Source organism: Mugil cephalus, chromosome 8, assembly GCF_022458985.1.
Source record: "Mugil cephalus isolate CIBA_MC_2020 chromosome 8, CIBA_Mcephalus_1.1, whole genome shotgun sequence".
In the NCBI taxonomy this organism is placed as follows: domain Eukaryota; kingdom Metazoa; phylum Chordata; class Actinopteri; order Mugiliformes; family Mugilidae; genus Mugil; species Mugil cephalus.
This window is the reverse complement of record NC_061777.1, coordinates 20,433,165-20,453,141: the sequence shown is the minus strand read 5'-3', so window position 1 is coordinate 20,453,141 and position 19,977 is coordinate 20,433,165. Positions and strand designations below refer to the sequence as shown.

At 42.4% G+C, this 19,977-nt stretch overlaps 1 protein-coding gene across 2 annotated transcripts in view; it reads right to left on the bottom strand.

Annotated features, from left to right (window-relative positions):
- dock5 (dedicator of cytokinesis 5) overlaps positions 1-19,977 on the bottom strand; it is a 29,779-nt gene that overhangs the window by 1,947 nt on the left and 7,855 nt on the right. Inside the window, exons 9-50 of one of the 2 annotated variants that reach the window (XM_047592219.1) lie at positions 19,466-19,547; positions 18,806-18,935; positions 18,018-18,090; positions 15,146-15,288; positions 14,857-14,982; positions 14,595-14,719; positions 14,092-14,190; positions 13,786-13,858; positions 13,579-13,682; positions 13,150-13,330; positions 12,747-12,844; positions 12,578-12,667; positions 11,642-11,742; positions 11,381-11,515; positions 11,180-11,291; positions 10,761-10,831; positions 10,402-10,508; positions 10,085-10,221; positions 8,192-8,287; positions 7,900-7,998; positions 7,403-7,573; positions 7,178-7,278; positions 7,035-7,093; positions 6,645-6,799; positions 6,431-6,516; positions 6,029-6,185; positions 5,859-5,899; positions 5,693-5,783; positions 5,442-5,561; positions 5,054-5,143; positions 4,489-4,593; positions 4,035-4,176; positions 3,480-3,561; positions 3,284-3,368; positions 3,051-3,137; positions 2,767-2,943; positions 1,738-1,821; positions 1,512-1,649; positions 1,108-1,280; positions 815-959; positions 426-585; positions 90-208 (exon numbers count right to left, since the gene is read on the bottom strand). In XM_047592219.1, the coding sequence (XP_047448175.1) occupies positions 90-208; positions 426-585; positions 815-959; positions 1,108-1,280; positions 1,512-1,649; positions 1,738-1,821; positions 2,767-2,943; positions 3,051-3,137; positions 3,284-3,368; positions 3,480-3,561; positions 4,035-4,176; positions 4,489-4,593; positions 5,054-5,143; positions 5,442-5,561; positions 5,693-5,783; positions 5,859-5,899; positions 6,029-6,185; positions 6,431-6,516; positions 6,645-6,799; positions 7,035-7,093; positions 7,178-7,278; positions 7,403-7,573; positions 7,900-7,998; positions 8,192-8,287; positions 10,085-10,221; positions 10,402-10,508; positions 10,761-10,831; positions 11,180-11,291; positions 11,381-11,515; positions 11,642-11,742; positions 12,578-12,667; positions 12,747-12,844; positions 13,150-13,330; positions 13,579-13,682; positions 13,786-13,858; positions 14,092-14,190; positions 14,595-14,719; positions 14,857-14,982; positions 15,146-15,288; positions 18,018-18,090; positions 18,806-18,935; positions 19,466-19,547 (4,750 nt within the window). The remainder of the gene's footprint in view (positions 1-89; positions 209-425; positions 586-814; positions 960-1,107; positions 1,281-1,511; positions 1,650-1,737; positions 1,822-2,766; positions 2,944-3,050; positions 3,138-3,283; positions 3,369-3,479; positions 3,562-4,034; positions 4,177-4,488; positions 4,594-5,053; positions 5,144-5,441; positions 5,562-5,692; positions 5,784-5,858; positions 5,900-6,028; positions 6,186-6,430; positions 6,517-6,644; positions 6,800-7,034; positions 7,094-7,177; positions 7,279-7,402; positions 7,574-7,899; positions 7,999-8,191; positions 8,288-10,084; positions 10,222-10,401; positions 10,509-10,760; positions 10,832-11,179; positions 11,292-11,380; positions 11,516-11,641; positions 11,743-12,577; positions 12,668-12,746; positions 12,845-13,149; positions 13,331-13,578; positions 13,683-13,785; positions 13,859-14,091; positions 14,191-14,594; positions 14,720-14,856; positions 14,983-15,145; positions 15,289-18,017; positions 18,091-18,805; positions 18,936-19,465; positions 19,548-19,977) is intronic. The other variant, XM_047592220.1, reaches the window with a different exon arrangement.

The following is a 19,977-nucleotide window of genomic DNA, read 5'->3' as shown; positions in this document are numbered from 1 at the left end:
AAATGAAAATAAAAACAGAATATTTTAGCGTTTACATTCCATTAAATATGCATTTGTGAGGGGGTGCGATATTCTCTGAGCAAATGTACCTCTGAGGAGAACCCGGGGTTGTCAATCTCGTGTGGGTGTTTCTTTGGAGGCATGGGTGGGGGAGTCCCTGGGGTGTCAATGGTATTGGCGTCATTGTCACTGAGGAGTGATGAATAACCTGCCACGGGAGAGGAGAAATAAAAGCCTTTCACACCGCGTGCATCTGTGGATATATGTGTGTGTCTGTTTGTGTGACCTGATTAGGGCTATAGACCAGAGTGTGCTTACACAAGGTTAGCGAGAATCCTTTTTCTGTATGCCAGGCACATTTCTAAGACAAAATAAAATGATGACATGCGGCGCGGTGACTGTCAGAGAGTTTATTTGCTACTTACTGGAGCTGCGAGGCGTGTGCGGCGTGTGTGGAGAGCCAGGTAGCGGGCTGAGAGGGTTAGACAGACTGAGCTGGGATGAAACTCCCTGGAACAGGGACAGGGTAAGCCGTCGGTCTCCTAATTGTAAACTCTTGGGTCTCTGCTGCTTCTCTGGAGGAGTCTGGAAATGAGGTGGAAAACAAACATACAGGGTTCAATGTGAAACAGTTATGCACAACAGAGCTGTTTGCAACCCACAGCTGAATAACAAAAACTTTGTGTGGTGAATGATATGTTCTTGTGAGCTGATTATAAGATCCCCTGAGTTAAAGCGCTGTGCGCATTACACAGAAGTAAATACAGCGGAACATATATACAAGATATAACAGTTGTTGCACATAAGGACTTACCTCGTCTGAATCCGTCTGCCTCTCCAGTAGGACCTGTGATTTGCTCACACTCCACTCTTTCCTGTTCTTTCTAGCGATCCTGTTGTCCTCCTCCGAGCGGGACAGAATGGAGGCCCTGCGATCACTGGGGTGGGACAATAAGGAACTGTTTGTGAATGACCACAAGCAGAGGAAAGAAGAAGCACAATCAGATGCACAAACTGTACTGAGTTTTTAGTACAAAGAAAAAAAACAAACATCAGCGTTTGTCTACAGTGAACTCAAAATCAAACAGGGTGTAAATATAGACTGACTCTTGGGAGGAAAGGCAGGAGGGTCCATCTGAGGAGGCAGAGCCGCTTGAAAGGCCTGAGGAGGCGTTGGAGAGGGTTGAGACAGTGGACATGCGGCGCAGGGTGGAGGACAGGATGTAGGGCATCACCACCGAGCCCACGCGACTTTTCTTCTTCTCGGTGAGAGAGCAGGGCTGGGACACACAAATGGGATTAAGCATCATCGGGGGATCTTGGCAGGGGAACAGCACAATGACAAGCAAAACACAGGTCGCAGTACACTGGCTAAAGGAAGATTTATGCTCCTGTGCTAATATAATGTACACTCCACTTTGAATGAGAAGCGTTTGATAGGAAGGCAAGAGGGCCAATAGCTTAAGTTGGCACTCTCTTACATTAAATTGAGTTTGCAGTTGGCAACATACCAAGGTTATGACGCCATAATGCTTCTCCACTTTCTCCCGAAGGTCTTGGAAGCAAGTAACCAGACGGTTGTGTAAGGGCTTCAGCTGCTCCGTCGTCTTCTCCCCGTGGATACGAATTCCATCTGCCAGGAGAGGGATCTGGAGGGGCGGACGAGCACTTAAGTGTTACAAAACGTGCTCCGCTTGAAGCCAGTGTCAACGGAAAAACGACGGTTGAAGGATTTACCTGCAGGGCAATGAGTTGTTTAAGGACCTCAATGCGTTCGTGGTCATCTGGGTGCTGCTGGATGTAGGTGTCTGTGAAGAACGCCTGTGCAGGAAGAAAATAGCATGAAAACTGGGCATTTTTTAAGGAGGGTCACTTGAAATATATTAGGAAACAACAGCGGACGGGTTTCCGCAACACAACAAAGCACAACGCAGCTCACACCACGGTGGTTTCCTCGTGAATACACGTTTGCAGCTTTTAAGAGGCTAGAGACCAGGCAGTCAATGAAAAAAATAATTTACAAATTCAGCCATTTATTTTCTGCAGTCATACAATTCATCTATTATTAGTGTAGTTTGTCACCGTGCGGCTGCATTATGGCTGCATATTGTTTCCAAAACAATTACTTTAGAAGTGTGAACTGTCAACCTGAGCCTGATTCAGCAGACAGCTAAGATGTAACAAATACAAGGTAGACTGCCAGGAGAGGCACAGTGAAACTATTTGTGCTGCTCTGTACTCCTGAATAATGGATTTAAAGACTAGTCTAGTATGTACTGTACAAATGTAATCGACTCCAGAAGTTTCACTGTGGCCATGCTAACAGCCCTACTCAGGCAGAACTTCAGCAGACACTTAAAGGTTTAATTGAACGATGGTTGTTATTGCTGGTTATAGTAAGAATAATATAAAAAAGTTCTGGTTCTGATTAGTCAACATTAGAAAAAAAGCTTCTGATGGATGCCCTGTTTAATATATAGTATACAGACCTGTGGCAACCGAATAATTGATTTTATTAAGCAAATGATTGCACGCCTACATCGAGGTATGAGGGCCAATTTAGAAACATTATACTTGAATTATACTTAAACCCGATGTAATGAGAGCATGCTATCATCTTAATGTTAGCATTTATCCTCACAGAACAGCCTGCACTGTATTTCTTTCATAATTACTCCAAGCCTCTGAATAAGATGATGTTCTTGTCTATTTTTTAAAAAAAGTGCACTCTACAGAGAGCTGTCACATTAAATTAAAAAGTCAAACCTTCTCATAGTTGGAGAAGCCACCCATGACGGCAGGGTCAACGATGCCACTGAGCATCATGGACAGCGGGTTGATGGACAGTGAGCGGTCACAGGCTTGTTGCTGCACGAGGTTACTCAGCTTCTCGTTGGCCAGCTCCATGGTTTCAATGGCGTTCGCCAACGGACTGATCTCCTCCTGCCAAGTGGACGAGAATTACATGGTGAATTATGTGTATTTGAGGAAGATTTCGAGCAACAGAAACCGTGAAGAGAGAAGAAACACGTGTCATAGCTGCTCCTTACCACTGACACAGATTTGACTTCAAACCATTTGAGTATCCCTGGGAAGCGATAGGCAGTAATGTAAGTTGATCTCTCAATCCACATGGTCTGCAGGGCAGAATAAACAGCAATAACATATTAAAGAGTGGTGTTGTCATGTCTGTCTCTGAAATCTTACATGTTTTATTTAATTTATGAGTGTGTGAGTACACACATGAGTTCATTGTTTCAAAGTAGATTCAAAAGGTGCTTACTGCAAATTCATTGTCTGGGTCCTTTTCACCTTTCCTGAAGGGCCTAGAATACTGGAACTGATCCACTTCATTGGTTCTGTAATAGCTACAAGAGAACAGGAAAGGACAGCACTGAGTTAGCGCTTTGCCCAGAGAACTATAAATCCCAGGATATTCACAAGAAGATAAATCAGCCTTTAAGTGTTCTGTTACACACTTTAATATCTGCTCTGGAACCCCCTTGTCTTTAAACTGGTGTGGCACAGTGAGAACAGGCTTGACAGTAAAGCACTGGATGTCTGTTAAGTTCAGTTAAGGATACGGCCAGGAGCACTGTGGAGAAGAAGACAGTGAACCACATTTCTTAAAATCTGTAATTGTCAAATAAAAGTAGCTCCCTCTTTTGTGGGGGTGTATTTAGGGGCAGTGGTAGATTTAGCTAAATGCTGACATAAGCATGCTCACAAAAACTATTCTAACATGCTAATGCTAACCTTGTTTACCCCTTTGGCCTAAATCAATGACTAACTGTATTATGCATGTATATTGTATCATATATTCTCAATGGTCTTCAATTTGCTAACAATTGCTGATTAGTCATTAACACAAAGTACAGCTGTAGACTAGTGGAGTATCAGTTTTGGAATCATTTAGACACACACACACAGAAGCATAGTTGCTATCTCATTGTCTTTCCATGAGGGATGTGTGAGCCTGGCTAAAGATCTTGGCTAATGAGCTGTGTTTGTGTAGCTCATCGTTAAAAGGATACGCTGTCCAGAGGAGTTGCTGATGTCGTCTCCAGGGGGCGCTGTGCTGGTCATGCGGACTGCATTTGGAAACTGGGATAGCAACTTTAAGCTGAAGTCTTCGAGCCACTCGTACTCTTTGCCTCGGTAGATGAACATTTTGTTCTGCAGCAGAAAATTTCATAGTGCTCCATAAATCAGTTATAGCATAAATCCCTGTTCAAATATAATTCAATGAAAAGCCAGAATTAAGAGCTTATTTTCCATAACATATGAGACGTGTGCATGAGTAATGCCCTGACGAGACTGTGTTCATGCTGACACTCTCTTGTGTCATCAAAAAGCCAATAACCATTATCAGTATTATTACACATTGGCCCAAGAATATGTTATAAAACGACAGCTCATCGTATAAGAACACACACAATAGGGTTTCTCCAAGTTTCTGTTTATTGAGATAGGTAATAATTTTCTTACCCTGAGGAAAGAAGGAAATCCAAGGCCATAATATCCAACAGCAAAGTACTCTGGCTGTGGCCGCATTGCATGCATTATGTTTTGATAGAACTGGGCTTGTTTTTTCTGTAACAGAGGACAAAGAATATGCTACTGCTGCAGTACAAAAAGAGTGTGGAAATGAGTTTGTTAGCAGTTGCAAAATGAACCTATACATATAATAAAACCACTGATTTACCTTAACAATAATTAATATTATGAATTAATATTTATGGAGCACAAGTTCACTAAACGACTAGTGCCCAGAGACTTGATGAATAGATTTACTTAATAAATCTCTGCAGTACCAGCACATGATCAGCGTGCAGCTGAGTTGGGTTACCACACAATTATCTCTGTGTGTTCAGCCATTGGTAGCCTTAAACAGCCTGACACACAATTGCTCCCATTTCAGAATATTATTTCAATTAGTAGGCACTAACAATAAATCTGTATTTGCTTCAGCTTAGATCATTTTGTGAAACTTTTTCTGAGGTTTTAGTGATGACTGCCTGGAGCCTGAATTACGATGCGTGCGTCCTCTTACCAGCAGCTGGCTCAGCTCCATGAAATCAAACATGTGGCTCTCGTGCATCTTGGCCAGCTGTTTGCCCAGTTCAATGGCCTTCTCCCACATCTGAGAAGACGTGCATCACTTAGTCATTAAAGAACGTGCAAACACAAGAACACACCCAAGATGTGCCAACTGGCTCTCATACCCCCCCCTCCCCCACAACTCACAACTGTGTGGGTCAACAGTTGAGCTGTAGCAACCAGTGACACGTACTACAAGTACTATTACGAGACACAGTTCTGTGGCTGGTGTGTGCTTTTATGCAACTTCCTCATGAGTTTTACAATGCTGTGTAATACTTCAGAGTAATCCATGCTGTACGGTAGGACGGCCGCTCACATGCGGAGCAGTTAATAATCACCTTGCCCTTGTCCAAGTAACATATGATCTCTTGGAAGAGCCTCTCTTTCAGCTCCTGTTGGGTCCACACATGGTCCCCGTCACGAGGTATCAGATGAGGTGCACAAGCTTTGTCAGACCACTAGGGAAGTGAGTATGATACATCAGCACAGGTGAACACTTAGAGGAATTAAGCAAAGGTTAAGCAGGTCAGACATAAAAATTCTTTTCACACTCTGAGACACACAAAAAAGACGTGGATGTGTCACAGACCTCCAGTAACTCAGCATGTAGTAGCAAGGTGTAGGCCGCCTCTGTGTAGTTCTCACAGTCCAAGTGCAAATCTCTCAGCTTGTACAAGTACCTGTTTACAAGAGCGCAGCAGTTAAGACACAGATAGTCTATTGGTCCAAATGCTCGATGTCTCCATTTGACTTACCGGATGTAAATGTCCTCTCTCTTCTTTTCCTTGTAGAAATTCTGCAGGAAAAAATATTTCAGATCCATATTCCACATATTCCACATTCTCTCAGGCAGTTTGCACAAGTAATCGCTTTATATACAGACACAAACAGCATTAACCCTTCGGTTGACAAACACACAGCATACCAGGACATTGACGGTGCAGCTCATTCGGTGCTCAGGGCTTTCATCGTGTGTGATGGTGCGGTACGCGAGAAGATTCTCTAGCAGGCTGCTTAGCAGCAGAGCCAGCTCCTCTCCTGACTGGGACAGGTATCTGTGGCGTCTGCAGTGCTCCAGCAATCTGCAAATACAAATAAATATCTTTCATAGAGTACTCTCACCTTATTTCTAGACCTACTGCGTGCGCCTTATAGGTTTCTATTGATTAGAAGTTAATTCCAACAGATCATCATATTGTTCTGGCTCCTTTATGGCTTCATCAAAACACAATCAGAAAGGCTTTCTCAGTAGGACAATGATATATGATCGGTGTGATGTACAAGAATAAAGGAAATATTTTCTCTTTAATCTGCCCCTCGGCCTTACGTTTTCTCCAGCAGGACTTTGTACTGTTCATCCCCTCGGCCTCCTTCTACCTCTTGATCCAATTTTGTTATCAATTCGTTTTCAAACTGCAAAGATAAAGAGGGAATTTTTAATACAGACCATCACACAAATGCAATTTTTATTCAGCTTTAACAGAATCTAAATTAAAAAAAAAAAAAATCCCACGGGCTGAAAATCTGAGACAGCTTTTTACCGTTTCAAATGTGCGTCCAGGATTGAAGTTGTGCTCACACTGCATCATATCAAAGAAGATGGGCATGGTAGCTTTTCTCAGCTCCGGCTCAGGCACAAGTGTGGCCTCAAGAATGGGTCCAACCATGCCTGGTATGAACTTCATTTTGTGCGGGCCTGAGGGACAACAAACGTTACCACATCGAAATATTACAGTATGAAGGCAATAAGCCCCATCTTCATTTCTCAACAAACAACAGGGCAAATCTAATAATGCTGTAAATAAAACAACAGCACGGTGTGAAACTGGACAATAAAAAATATTGTCTTGTTATTCCCTTTGCATTACAGGCAGGAGCCAAAGAAATCTTTTCACAAACAGCAAAATTATCAGATGGTGTAAAACACTCACCAAGGTTGTACCACATATCTCTCATCTCAAATCCAATAGTCTTTCTCATGTCTCCATATCTGTGGCAAATTTAAATCAGGGAGCTGTTAAATTAAGTTCTCTCCATTTAAATAATATTTCTGATGATTTGTAAATGACCTCACTTGTTCAGTATCTTATTTCGTTTCTCTTGCGAGAACGATTCCAACTGCAGTGCCTTGTGAGTGAGGAATGCCACGGTCAAATGAAAGTAGTTATTCCACAGCTGCGAGGGAAGCAGGGTTTTCAAATATTAATGGCATAATTACCTTCTCATAACGCTGGATTTTGATTCTGTGTTTAATAAAAAATGTAACCTCTACTGAGGGAGAGAGGAGGACAAAACACACCTGTAGTTCAAAATGCGCCTGGTCCAGAAAGTACATGTTGAGGACGTTCGAGTACTGGTTGATGGCCCTCAAGAACACCTGCATCTGCACCAGGTTCATGACCATCCAGTCAGTGGGGAAGACATTTCCCATGAGGTCTTTAAACATGATGAATGTCTCCATGAGAAAGTCCTTCGGACAGGAAAATAATCAAGTTTTTACTGCCAGTTTATGCATGCAGTCTGTTCAAACAAATACTATAAATAATATCGAAAAGCCCCAAAACCAAACTAAATAATCCACAGCATCGCTGCTACATGTCCATCACACATAAGCTCCAACACCTTTAATGGAGGCAGCCTGACATCCTCATCGTGTCAGTCCAATCTACTGCATGAAATGTCTATAATCAATATTCTCTTAAGGAGCAGTAAGTGGCCTGGGTGATTTAATGCCTGTTATTGATGAGATGTTTCGGGACAAGTTGTAACCACCAGGGGAGGAACTGAGACACTTACAATGATATCCTGTCTTGTCTTGAAGGTGCTGATGTAGTGGGCGTAATGCATGTCATCCATTTGCTTCAGGATGGCCGTCATGCATGCTAGATAGTGGCCCTGCCACAGAAGAGACCACCATTACCCCAGTGACTTCACAGTAAAATATCGCTCAAAACATGCATTTACAGCGCACAGTCTATATATCGGACAGTATTAAGCTATTGTTAATGCCAGTGTTATTAATAGAACAATCGAATGCAGACAACGCAGTTGGCAAAGACACAATTCAGCTGTTCACACAGAGTCTTACGATGAGAGGAGACGATCTGTCCATGCTGATGACAGTGCGATTAACCCTGCGAAGGAGCCGCTCCATTATCAGCTGAACGTGCCCTCTGGTTGGACCCTGCACACAAAGAGCAGTCTCAGTCAAACACAGCTACGCAGGCATGCTGCAGAGTGATGCCGATATTAGAGGGCTTATTCATTCAAATGACACAACTGCTCATTTCTGATTTTTGTTGTACTGTGCCCGTTTTCTTTTTCCCGATTCTTCGAGATGGGTCAAATGTAGGTATCAGGGTTTTCAGTTTAAGTCATTTATATAAACTGTCTGGCCCAAAAAAAAAACGTTGCCACCATAAAAAAGGTCTCACTCTAATATTTCATTGGACCGCCTTCAGCTTTTTAATAATGCGTTGGACAATTCGTAACACAATTTCAGTAGTTTCAGTAGCTTCAGTCTCCTTAGACGTTTTCTCTGCTTGATGAATACCAATGCTTTGACCCTTCTCAAACAGACCTACATCTTTTTATCACAACCACAGGATGTGTCTTTCTACATAGCTCTTTAAGAAATGAGAAGCTGCGGCTTGCCTCTCACCCTATCGCAGACCTCCATTTCACTCCTGCTTAAGAGTGATAAAGATCCTCCTACGTGCGGCAGCTATACGCCCCTTCCCCATTTAAATGTTGACATAAAGATCCTATCAAAGATCCTAGTCCAACGCGCACAACGGGTCCTATCAAGCACAATATTAACTGATCAAACGGGTTTCATGCTCGGAAGGCACTCATTTCATAACACGAGAGGGCTCTTAAATATCATCCCTCCTGGATCCTTCGACAGGGTGGAGTGCAGCTTCCTTTTTTTTTTTGTTCTGCAGAAATTTTGGTTTCAATACAGAATTTATTTCTTGACTCCTCAGCCACACAAAAGGACTCCAGTCCTTCACCTATTTCTGTCCTCTTGCACTGATTTGACTTTTCAGACTTGGTTTGACAAAGGGATATCTAAATTTAAGAATTTAAGGACCTTTACAACCAGGGACTTTTATATCATTGTCTGAGCTCTCACAGAAATTTGACTTGCCTAAAGCCCACTTTTCAGACAAGGCATTTTATTCATAAATTCCGATTCTTGATCCTGAACAATTGCGGCTAATTTCTAACACTTACAGCCTTATCAATTCTATTAATGGTCCCAAGGACTCGTGAGAGCTAGAGCTTGGAACCACATTGCCTGATGATTATTGGCAGCAAGTCTTACGGTTAGTTCACTCCTCTTCAATCAGGGTACGCAAGTTGTACACAAAGCTCACTAGAAGTACCCCAACGTAAGTGACTCATGTAATAGGTGCAGACAATCTCCAGCCGACCATTCCTATACGTTTTGGTTGCGCCCCAGGTTTGCCACATTCTGGTCTCATGTTCATGCCTGGGAAATAGCTTCCAATAAAGAAAGAAAGTCAATAATAATACAAGGAAAGAGGAAGCTACTCATGGCATCAGTTGGAATTAAATAACTAGTTGCCAGCTGAAAGATAATCGCCCACGCAGTAATTACTCAATAAGAGGCTCGTAGCTGCGTGTCTAGTTTAATCCAGGTGGCGACATTTTTTTTTTTTATTTTTAGCCAGGCAGTGTATTTTGCATATATGCTTTATCCAGGTGAATGTATGAATTCATTACGAGTATGAGTTACTTCCGATTCTCATCCTCTCCTCCCTTCTCTCCTACTCGAGGCGTATTCTTGTTTTGTTGTCTGGGGTTTAAAATTGTGGCTTCTGAGACAGTTTTGTTTGATCATTTCTGGATGCTAAGAAGCAACCCTTCATAGTGTTTTAGACATCTCCTTCTGCAATTTGGTTGTAGTGACCACTTCAACTTGTGTGTGTCTGAAGGCAAATGTTGAGTAACTCACCACATCTTTGCGGTCCAGGCTGTCCAACACCGTGCTGAGCAGTTGGACGCAGGCCTCGTAGTCTGGTTTACTAGAGTGGTCATCCAGCTGGCCGCTCAGCTGATCAGTAACAAGTGGCAGAAGCACGTCACGGCAATCTGGGGACAGAGAACAGAGACAACCGGCGCTCAACGGGTCACACGGCACATTTCGTGTTTCACGGAGCTGACCCAACAAACTTGTGTGTAAGTGTAATGCGGAGCAGATTTTTCTCCCTCTCTCTCTTTCATCTTGTGTGAAATGTCATTATGTGGTTTTTGAGCCTCGAGGACTTCTACCTGGCTGCCTGAAAAGGTCACTCTCCACCATTTTACACATGCAGCCCAGCTTCTGTCGCACGAGCTGAGAGTCGGGAATGCTCTCAATGAACTTTGCCAGGAGAACGCTGAAAAGAGAATAAATGAAAAAAAAAAAAAAAAAAAAGCCAAATGAGCAGCTGTGGCAATGTTAACGCTATTCACATTTCACATCTAGTAACGACAGTCGCTGAGGACTAATGAGGAGAAACACTTGACAGGCTAATTTTACAGCAGCAAGACCTGAGAATAAGGCCTCTTTTACTCAGATGTAAATATGATCATTTGCACTGAGACAGGCAATTATCATTTCCTGCTGTGCAAACTCTCCGGAGAGTTACCTGAGCTCCACAGGATCAAACACAGTCTGGATGTCATTAATGATGCTGGGGAGGTATTTCAATATCGCCCCCTGAAAAAGCAAACAATTATGTCTCATCGGGCTGAAGCACGGGCAAGTATTTTATTCTCTAGTTAACAGGCTTTTTCAATTTCCCTCAAACCGAGTCTGCCAATAGGAAGCGCGGATTATTTAGCAGTTCATTTACGCAACTTAATTAACTAACTTCAACTATAATAGTATATTAAATTTTCTCTGCCGGATAATTGCAGTCATTTACACACAAAAACACAAACACTGGAAATTTAAATTACATATTCACAGAGTGTGACGGGCTTTTTAAAATGATTGATGCTACAAAATGATACAGTGGTGAAATCCTTAAAAATGCTCCCACAAATTAAAGCATCTCCAGCGCACCTTTATCTTCACGCCCTCGTCCAGCGGCCTGTCCATGAGCGTGTTGAACGAGAGGAAAAGGGTGCGAATGGAGTTGAAGAAAGCGTCGCCGTCTTCGCTGTTTCCGTAAAATCTGAGAATGAAGGCGGAGCATCGCAATGAGTCACCAAAAGGGTTAGAAAAGCGATCGGCGGATTTTTTGTGTGGCGGTGCTTCCAGTACCTGAGATAGAGGACTCGGGACTGCACAATAAACCTGAACAGATACTTGAGAGCTTTGAGTGCTGCATAGAGCCTCTCGGTGAGGATGGGCTCCTCGGCATGGCCCACATAGTAGTTAAGCACCCTGGTTAGCTTCCTAAGAAAGTGAATGAGTAAGGCATCAGGGTCTGAATCTTAATAATTTAGCTGTGGGAGAGAAAAAAGGCCTAAAATATAAACAGGATAAACCACCAAAGGTGGGGAATACAGAAGTGGTACTCACATGTACGCCAAAGTGGCACTGAAGTGCTTACTGATGTATGTTTCTAGGACTGGGTTAAAGTGCTGGAATTTGATGTCGCCAATAAGCGTGATTATGAACACCTGGTTACAAACAAGAGGGGGAAAAGAAATCATTAAAATAACTGGCAAAACAATGTTTCTGCTTGTGCTGATGCAAACGAACATTATGCCGTTGCCATGAACGGCTGTCTGACAGCACGGAGAGGCCAATGTGTATGTAGTTGTTTTGAGTGACCACATTTGACAAGCGAAGTAAGAAGACAAACATCAACACGGAGACGTGATATTATTTAATTATGAGGATGACAAAACGCATTTTTAGAGCGTCTCTCCCCAAAGGCATTTATAATGTGGAAGTCGGCTCTTCACATGAAACGTGCATGAAATGCTTGTGACAAATGTAAAAAAAAAAAAAGAAAAGAGAGAGAGAGAGAGCAGAGAGAGAATTTTAAATCTTGATTATTTTGTCACCACCACACGCCTGGGCGTGAATGTTGGATTAGTGCTTTCAAAAGTCAGAGGAATAGTGAGACCCAGCCTTTCCAGTTCCGCCATCTACAACGTGTCTTTGAAGTGCAGGTTCTGAAGCTGTGCAATCATCAGACAAGCGGTTCTAATGGGCCACACTGGGGCTTTAAATACCTTCACTCTGGACTAGGCCTTATAAGAAGCGTCCACAGCAAATGTTGCAAAAGTATTTATCATCAAGATTAGCACATTCAGTATTAGTAATTTTTTGACATTTCACAAGAAAGAAGCACATTTTAGAGGAAAAGTCCGAGAGATAAAACAAATTTGTGAGGTAGATTTATTTTTTATTCCCAACCCTTCTGGACCCCTAGTGGAGCCGAGCATACGTGTGGTAAACGTTTACGGTCTCACACTGTCTCACAGCGCGGCTTCATTAAAGACTAACCAAGGCATTGAACACGAGGGTGTCATAGGTGTCCTTTTCTGAGGTCTCCATCATGATGTTGAACAGCGCATCAAGAGTGTCCTGGAGGAACTGTGGAAAAAATCAGAAACCTATTACAAAAAGTTGCTTTACAAATAACATCATACAACGTCTGTCAAATATGCTTTACCTTGACGATCTCTCCTCCCTCCACCTCCATGAGCCTCTGCAAAATCTGGTCCAGGTCCTCGGGGTTTGACCTCCAGTTCAACAGGCCAAGGAGATCCACTGAAGACAAGAGAATATCAACGTATCACAATAGATACGGTGGCAGGAAAGGCTCAGTTACAAAATCAGTAATTTAGAAAAAGAATTAGACCTAGATCAAAAAGTATTATATATTTTGTATATCAGCAACACAAATCAGTGTGTGGAGGTAACAATGATGCTACATCACCACTGTTCTCCGCACAACCCGTTATATTTGTTTAAGATGAAACATGACAGGACATTTTAGATATTATACGTAAAACTACATTCATTTTAGGTACCGTACAGTGGAAGAGTGGTAAAAATAGAGATGATGACTGTACCATTCTGCGTGAGTTTAGTGGAGCAAGTGAGCATAGCGATCTGGAAGCTGTCTTTAGTCACAGGAATCACTCCTGAATGGTGGAACTGCTTCCCTGTATGCTTCTCCTTCTCCTCCACTTCAGCCCAGGTTGCTGGCAAGGTGAGATAGACCTTCGCGTCCTCGGCTTTTTTTGTGTCAACCTAAGAAATTTATAAAAGTGGGAATGAATCATGAAGCGTATTGATCGATGGAGATCTAATTTCATATTTATTGATTGAACGAGGTTCATGCATAATCCATATCCCTACTGTCAGCTATTCAAGTCAGGTTTTTATATAATTAGATAAAAGCAATAAACAATGCCCTGCTTATTTTAAAGCTCTGTTAATTAAAGTTAAGGTAAAATAAAAAATGATAAAAAATGAACAATTTCATCTTGCCACACCACCTTATAGACGATGAGTTCATGCCTGCCGTCTTTCAGAGTGGTCCCATCTCCTCTCATGAGCCGGACAAAGGCCATACCAAAGGGTTTTTCCGATTTGTCCCTGGCTGAAGGATACACAGGAGCATAAGCAGGAACAAATCCAACAATGCTAGCTGTGCGTAACATGGTGGAAGGATTACACGGGGGTGTTAAGGTACAGTCACTCACAGTCCTGGGAGGATCTGTGTCGAAACATCACCCTCAAGTGGCAGCGGCATACGTCTTCAATGGGAATTGTAACCTTATGTGGGAAGGCAGAAAAGTCCAGGGAGTTGAGGAGCATGTTAATGCAGGATTACACATATGCAAGAAATGCTATCTGGTGGGGGATTTGAGTAAGCGCATTCTGAGACTATTTCCTTCAAAATTATGATTTCATTATATTGAGCCCCAGCAAATCCATTTGGAAAAAAAAAAACTAATTAAGCGGACAATGTTCAGAGCGACACATATGGATCTCTGACACAAGCTTACCTTCACCGTTTCATTCCAGCAAGGCTGCTTCACTTGGTAGTAAATGACAGACTTGTACTCCGTTATGCCATCATAACCAGCCCCAGGAAATATTGCTTTCTACACAAAATTGAAGGGAAGGGATTAGCTTACATGACAGGAGCAATGTGAGTTTTGTCTTTTCTGTGTATGCTGTCAGCTTTGACAAAAAGAGTATAATTACAGCAAAGATGCAAAACAATGGGAGAATAGTCAGTTACATAAATCATTTGAGATTAATTAGTCATACTGAGACAAGGCTAAGAGTGTATACCCGTGCTGGCAGCTCTTTGGGGGTGGTGCAATACTTTATACCTTATCATCTGTACTTTATTTCAAATGCTGAATCTTAATGTGCTAACATTTGACAGTCTGTGTTTTGACAATTCTGTAGGATTGCAGATGTCATTACAAGAAGAAGCTGTTTGGTTTAAGCTTAATTATACATGATGTGACCATTTGTTGCATTCACTGGTCTGCTTTACCTCCATGGGATTCCCCTCCTCATCGTGCACACTGAGTATGACCTCTACGTTTTTGGGTGTCTTCTTCTTCCCACGGTCAAACTCTCCCTGTAGCAACGTCACATAAATATCGTTCCTCACGTTTCCTGGAGAAAGGAGAGCAGATGATCAGACGGACGTGAAGAGAATCCATGAACACTTCTCGTGGCTCCGTGAGCAATTACAAGCAAGCATGGCCATGGTGTATGTGGAGCAGCGCTCCACAACAAAGACTTTAATCCACCTGGGAGGATGATTTCTGGAAAGCCCATTTTCCTGACGATAGCTGTGCTGCGGTCAACAAAGTGGGGGTAATCTTTCCTGACCTGGCTGAGGTCTCCTGGGAGGAGCTTTAGGGTCACAAACAATCCTGCCGACAAACATGTAAAGAAACTCAATGAGGCCGATGCCAAAAAGACGCGCCATGCAGACTTGTCACACATCATTTATCTTGCTCAAAACAAAAAGGGCAATTTAGGGCAACCCCCTTGAAATCACAGGGGAGCGTGCAGTCTGTGAGCACTTCATTTTACCCTGGCCTTTGTGATTGACCTCCCGGGTGGCAATGACTTTGTTGAAGACAGCAGTAAGAGGCTCATTCTCTCCTATGACTCGAGAAGGGATGAGTGGAGACATGATGAGCTGCCTCTGACGGATGTAGGTTTCCATAGCTATCCTGGGAGAGAAGTATCAGGATGAGAAAGATCAGCTGCCAGCATCACTGACAGGAGACAAACAAATGGACAGGAGAGCTGCGAAAGTGATGAGAGGCTTTCCAGATCTCTCGACGTGATGCACCATTATCCCTCCCAACACCCTGCTAACCTCAGGTCACTATGACAGAGCAAAGTCCCAGAGCAGGAGCACCTCAAAGCACAAGACTACTAACATGTACATATCAAATTGCGAAATTTAATGAGCAGCAAATCGAATCAAACAGTCGCGTAATATGAGTTTTCAGTTGCTTTGACACAGTTGTCAAACGAAAAACATGATTCTGAAAACACTGTGACTTTGCTTAACCCATTGTTAATGTTCTCTCTTTTTGCTTTCATCAACAATACAAAATTGCATTTTAAGCATAAATATCTCAAACTGATTAAAGGGTGTATCCTCATCTTGACGACCAACTTGGATTCCTCCTTAGTTTTTCTAATGAACTTTGTGACTCAGACATGTTCAGAGCTGTCAGCAATTTTCTGGACAGGAAACAAAGCCTTCAAAGAAAGTGGTGGAAGGAAGTTAGGCACCGCCAAGATGATGATGGTTGAACTTTTGCACTGAGCTTTAGAACAGCTGTTTAGGAAACAGGGTTTGTCCATCTCTATATGAGTCAAATGTTTCATGTAGGTCAAATGAAGAGTCAGGATATGCAAGTGAAAAATGGACAATGCAGATGTTATGAGGATTCATTTTTACGATGCATTTGGAAAGCAAACATTTTCTAGTGCGGCTACAACTGATGGGGGAGCTGATGATAGTTTTGCAAAAATTTGGCCGTTGATGACTGTATAAAGAATTGATCAAATATTATTTCATCGTTATTTCCACACCGAGAGCGCACAAACATCTCTCAGGCCAGATGTTGCGGTGCCGTCCACAGCTGCCAAGCAAGCCCTCGTCACTGAACTCACTTCCCTTCGGGAGGACGGGTTAACAGTGTCACATGTGTTCAAGCAGCTCAAGCGCTACTGGCAATGAGGCTAGCTGGATCAGAACAGTCCATCCAGTGGAAGTTGGATGCAGGGGATTTGTGGATAAATCAGCAATCCAGCTCTGTGCTGCTGGTATGACTTGGGGTGAGACTAAAGAAGGCCAGCAAAGAACTGGCAGAGAAGGCCGAGTAGACAAACTCTTCTGTAGTGGCTCTGTAGTTTCTAGGGTTTAATGCCCAATAAGCACAGGGGGGAAGGAGAAAGACGCCAACTGGCCACCGCTCCCCCCACCGGGAGTTGTAGTGGTGGCAAATCAATGGAGCAGTGGCTCCAGCTGATGACCCCGCAGCTGTTCCTGTGCAGCCGAGTTGCGCCGGGCAAAAATAGCAAGCGGGCAGAACTCTGATAAACTGATTCTTAAAATTCAATATTGTGGAGGTGACAGCGTGCCCATCCTCGTTTTTGTTTTCAATTCATCACATGTTCCGAAACTTAGACGGAGTTCATTTAAGTGCTCTGTACCAGACACACATTACACATCACGGGTCACTCATGCAGAAGAGAACAGACCAGAGTGAACCGTGGTCGTCTGGATACAGGGAAAAGAGAAATGGTTTCACCTTGCCAAAAGGTTTTTATGGACTGCAAGAACAAATATAAAATGTAAGGAAGTTGAAACACTGATTTTATTGATCTACCTCTTTTACTGTAAACCGTGTGCAGTTTTCTGTGAATAAAGGTTAACACCATAGACAATTAGCTGAAACTGCACTTAAATTTGAGCCTTGATTATGAGACTTAGCTATTGTCTTACTCTTTGTTTGGTCTAAATGAGGAAGCATAAATTAATAAATACTCAAACAAAATTCCAGTAGACTTTGGTAACACCTCAGACAATCGAGTCTTAATCAAGCAATAATAAAGTGTCACCTGATTTATGAGTTAAATGTTTTGATGTAGTATTGTGGAAACTCAACAACAGTGTCCTGCAGTTTCAATCTTTTGTTGACTGCGAAACTCATTTAGCATAACCTTTTCCTCATTAATTAGTAATTATCTGATTGTTGATTACTAGGGACAAACAAGTCACTCACTCTTAATGGAATATAAATTAATTTGTCGATGACTAGAAAGCTTAACAAAGGAGTGTGTCTTTTGTGTACAACAAAAACTAGACTTAATTTCTGCTTGTTTCTACTTGAAGCTTTGTCTTTTGCACTTTGTTATTTTCTATCTCCAGAAGCAAAACATGTCTGCATTTCAAAAAAAAAAAAAATCACATCTAATATGATCATCCAAATTAATATGCTCTCCTATAAAACTATGTTTTTGTCTGTACCTTTTCACGAAGAATAAAGACAACTGAACATAAGAAGGGTCTTGGTAAATTTGGTGTAAATGTCAGGAATCAGTCAAGACATGTTTCCATGTCGGATCCCTGTGAAAATATTATTGTCCTCCACCCCCCCGCTGTGTAGCTGCCATACAAACATGTACTTGAAGCATCTTTGAGGAGAGCTAACACTCAGGATTGCAAACATTTTTCTTTTGCTATTTGTCCTTGAAATGCAACATAGGAAATGTCAAACTGCACCCTTAAAAAAGATGCGGAGGAACACAGTAAGCGGTAAATATAACTCGAGTCCTATTCCAATTCTAAATCAGTATTTGTGCTTGGTTGTGGGGAGCTACGAAAACAAGGTTGAGCCTGTTAACAGCTGAGGAAGTGTGACGACATGAAAAGACTCACTGCTGAAAGGGGATGAAGTGCTGTTTGTCCTCATCGTCTGTTTTGCCATGGGCGACGTCTGTGATGTCCATCACTGCAGAGACAAACACATTGGGACAATAGCAGCAAGGCAGCAAGAATAAGCTAATTTAACAGCTGTAATGCACTTTTCTACCGACTGAAAAAAAAACAATAGCGTAATGTCCTGGTTTCCTTGGCTGTAAAAGTTAATTGACTCCATCAAAGTCTGGAAACTGTACTTTTTAAACAGAAGGCGAGCCAGGTGTTGGATCGCAGTCACCTGTTGCCTGGTGTGGCAGCCAGCCAGCCAGTCAACCAGCCCAGTAAGACAGATTGAGGGCTCTTGATCTCGCGCTCGCAAATGCCTCCGAATTGTTCATTCCACCCAGCTCTTTTCCCAAAGTGCCATTTTTTCCTGGCTAAGAATAATGTGACTTCTGAGTTAAATGTTCTTTCTGACTCTGGTTTCAGTCCATTTGCTAGAACACCAGAGAAAACCATTTCTCATCAATTCCACTAATCATCTGGCCAAAAACAAAAGGAAAAAAAAAAAAGAAAAAAAAAAAAAAACGGTCGCTAAACCAATTTCCATCGACTCCCTTGCCAAGGCAGAGCGAAGGAATTTTCTAGGTCAGGAAGCAGGTGTTCCCATTTCGTTCACCACATGGATCCTTCATTTCTACACTCCAACAGAGCTATTCATGCTTCTCCACCACCACAAAGGAGTGGCATTTTTTTTTTGTTGACTGACTTTAAACAAATATGAGGACATTTAAAAAGCTGCTCACCAGCCACGCCGAACGGCCTCCTCAGTCCACCGGTTTGTTTCTTGCCCTCCTTCAGCTCCATGCTCCCCACTCTGATGATCTGACACACCAAGAAGAGCCGCTGCCTCATCAAGTCACTGCTACTCAGGTCCTGATTGCAAACGAGACACAAAGATTATTTATTATGGCACATTGGGTGATATGGTGCATTAGATACAGAACGCGGTGAGCTTCATCAGCACGTCGTTAGGTGCATTCACAAAGCTGAAGCTATAGACCAGATATTTAATATCACAAAATGAAATCCTGCAGTAAAAGCCTTTTGTTTTTAACATTTGTTTTTAATAAGTACTGACTGATGTGCTTTATGGAAGAGAATACAGATTGATGTGGTTTCATCACACTCCAAACCACTAATGGTTCCTGATGGCACAGAGGCAGTGACTTGTTTGTGGGGACATGTCATTAGCAAAAACAGGAGCAATATAATGGAGGCAGATGTATTCAAATTTTCACTGATGTGCCGTGAATGGGAGCTGTAAACAGAAAACTTTTTCAATAAATTAGGGGCGATCCACAAGCAAATTGTCTCCTTTGTCACAGATTTCAGGCGGCGTTTGGGCCGTTTCAATGTGAAACAGAAACAGCGGGAATACAGTCAGTGGTTTGGGATTCACTTACCGTGAACAGAGCTGGCAGGTTGTTTAGTTTTTCAATTTCTTTAGGCATCCCCATACTGTCCCAGCGCACCAGGAAGTTCTCACTGCGTGCATTTAAATAAGAATCACAGTTAGATATCACATTATCTAAGACATCAGTGCGAGCGAAAAACATCATGGTGGCCAATATGGAAACTCATTGCATTATTTTATGCGCCTCATTCAATAAAATCCAAAGTATATTTTAATAGCAATACTGAAAGAGCCTATAAACCCCTAGAGACAACTGTAGAAGACTGACTTGCTAAACCAAACTTAAAGGAACAGAGCCATCACTGTTGGCATTTGCTTCACCTGCAATATTGTGAAAAAAAACATCTACTGTCTTTACTGTTGCTCTATCTGAGGGAAGGAGTCAAACATCAGAGTTGGGTGCAGAGCAGCTCTCTAAGAGCCGGAGCAGACAGAGCATATTTAGCTTGAATATCGTTAACGATCATAAAAATTAACTTACTCCATAGTCAGCTCATTGCT